Source organism: Tupaia chinensis, unplaced genomic scaffold, assembly GCF_000334495.1.
Source record: "Tupaia chinensis unplaced genomic scaffold, TupChi_1.0 Scaffold144260_1, whole genome shotgun sequence".
NCBI classification, from domain to species: Eukaryota; Metazoa; Chordata; class Mammalia; order Scandentia; family Tupaiidae; genus Tupaia; species Tupaia belangeri.
In genome coordinates this window covers 9,404-12,204 of record NW_006204118.1, presented here as the reverse complement: position 1 = coordinate 12,204, position 2,801 = coordinate 9,404, and the positions used below count along the sequence as shown (strand labels likewise).

Genomic DNA, 2,801 nt, shown 5'->3' with positions numbered 1-2,801 from the left:
TATGCTTAATAATCACACCACCTGCCAGTCTAAATCTAAATTATTTAAATTGAATTTAAATGTTTTAAATTGAATTTAACTCAAACAAAATGGGTAAAAATAGGAAATACTGAAGGATGATACAGTTGTTAAGGTGATTAAGAGTTTAGTTTGTGTACACTACCACTATAGCATTTTTATCTAGCTGCACAATATTATACAGCAGATTTATATGTTCAAAGGGTAAACCTCATATTTAATATTCTTACCACAATAAAATGAAATAAAAGAGTTTAGTTAGAAAACTGCTTAAAGTACGTATGAAAAAGTAGTTATAATTTGCTTTCTGAAGCATAGAAACATAATTCATGCTTTAAAGTTTAGATTTAGATATCAAATTCATAAGTATATATGAAGTCAAGTAAGTGGTGAGAAAAAAGTAAAGCTAGGGAAAATGAACGTATTTAGGACTGGTTTATTTGTTTTCATTTATAACATTTCTACCACAGGTACAATCGATTGTACATTATAAAGATATTTTTCCCTTTTAAACCCTTTTCAAAGGAGAAAGAAAATGCGTCGCTCACTTACACACTCACATATATTTATTTATATTTATTTCCATTAGGATTATTATCTTTGATAGAGTATTTTGTGTTGGTAAAACATAGATATATAGAAAGTAAAATTAAATGAAAAAATTTTTGGATAATTGATTTCTGCCTATCCATCTTGCAAATATACAATTAAATTGCATTTTTACCTCATTTGAAAAATGTGTTTCCAATTTAGGTAAGGATGTGTAATTAGATAAACAATAAAATTGACAATATCATGTATTCCTATTTTCTCACTAGTATACACATTGAGAAGGGTTTATGTTAGGAGTGTGCATAATATTAATAACTGCATCCTTACTTACAAAGCATGGCCCAATTTCATCCCAAAACTGACTGAATCCTTCACTTATCTTAGTTACTATTTCCCATGAAGCCCCAGATCTGGCAGGAATTTTCTCTACCTCCAATCTATCATGATTTCAAGTTCCAAATCTCCAGATCTCCACCTCACCATGGTTATCAACCTCAGTCTCTTTGACAGTGGAGAATCCGCAGCACCCGCTCCCTCATTTGCTTGGTCCGGGCACCATAAATAAGAGGATTAACCATGGGAGGCACCAGGAAGTAGAGATTGTCAAAGATGATCTGGAAATGGGGAGCCAAATGGTACCCTAAAATTTGGGCCAGGACAGAGAAGACAACAGGAGAATAAAACAGACCAATGATACAAAGATGAGAGCTACATGTGCTGAGAGCTTTGGCCCGAGCATCCCAAGATGGTATCCGAAAGACAGCATGCAGGATAAGTCCATAGGACAGAATGATAAAAAACAGATCAAATCCCACAGATGCTACAATAACCATGAGGCCATAGACAATGTGGTCAGAGATGTCTCCACAGGCGATCAGAACCACAGCCATGTAGGCACAGTATGAATAAGAAATAATGTGAGTTTGAAAGCTTTCCAGTCTTCTTACCAGGATAGGTGCTGGGGTCAGCACTGCCACTGCCCTTCCCAGGATAGCTAGTGCCATCTTCACAAGCATGCTGTGAGCAAGGATGCTTGTATATCTCAGAGGTTGCCAGATAGCCACAAATCTGTCAAAAGCCATGGCCAAGAGGATTCCAGACTCCATGACATAAAAGGAAGGGATAAAAAACATCTGTGTGAGGCAGGCATCAAAGCTGATTGCCTTAGCATTCATCCAGAAGATGCCCAGAATGCGGGGTACAGTGACGCTGACCAGGCACAGGTCCACGACTGATAGCATGGCCAAGAGGAGAAACATGGGCTCATGAAGACTCTTCTCCATCCGGATGATACTTAAAATAGTGACATTGGCAATGATTGCAATGACAAATACCAAGAAAAACGGCACTGAGAACCAGACATGGAAAGATTCCAGGCCAGGAATTCCAGCCAGGACAAATACCAATGGCCGTGGAATGGAATTGTTGCAAGAGGACATCCCAAACTTGATCTTCTCAAAGTCTGTTTCCTAGATATAAAGAAACAAGTGACATTTTGAAATCATTTCCACCTACAAAATGTCAAATGTTACAGTAGTTTATGGTGATAATCATGATTAATTTTTTTAATTTTAATTTTAAAATTTACTATCAATTGCATGTACCAGAGAGACAGAGAGGGAAATTTAGAAAGCACCTTCCAGGGGAAATGGCTGTACTGTAGTCCCTTTCCTTCATTCTCCTCTTGGGATTTAGGGCAGGCACAAGCACCTGGAGGGTTTTTCAAGTCACCAGGTCCAGGTCTGGACTTGTGGGTTCCAGTGCCTTAACCACCATCCCACCTGCTGACCCTAATAATAATGATTATATTATGTAAATCAATGATCAAATGAGTGCTTCAACTATTTCCAGTGGGGTGGAGGATAATCCTAGGTTACTCTCTCTGCAAGAGAAAGAAGCAGTCTCAGGAATAAATTCTCAGTAGAGATATATCAGACCTACAGCTTCTCCTGTAACCCTGGTTCATTTAACATTCAATATTTGCAATCTTCCAGGATTTTTTTTTCTTTTTTCTTTTTTTTTTATTTTTTGAAGAGGTTTTTGCTATAGGGAGTGTGCGATCTTTAGACAGAGACAGAGAGATAGAAAGCAAGAAATCACCCCCCAGAGGAGATGGCCACGCCGCAATCCCTTCTCCTCTATTCTCCTTTTGGGATCTTGGGCATGCACGCACATGCGCCCAGAGTGAGTTTAAGCCACCGGGTCCGGGACTCGAACCATGGTCAAATATG

General features: G+C 38.3%; 1 protein-coding gene across 1 annotated transcript; it reads right to left on the bottom strand.

Moving 5' to 3' along the window:
- Window positions 1-1,064: 1,064 nt before the first annotated feature.
- LOC102478430 (olfactory receptor 52B2) lies at window positions 1,065-2,009 on the bottom strand. The gene has a single exon (XM_006166455.1). The coding sequence runs from the start codon at window positions 2,007-2,009 to the stop codon at window positions 1,065-1,067; it is 945 nt and encodes a 314-aa protein (XP_006166517.1).
- Window positions 2,010-2,801: the final 792 nt, after the last annotated feature.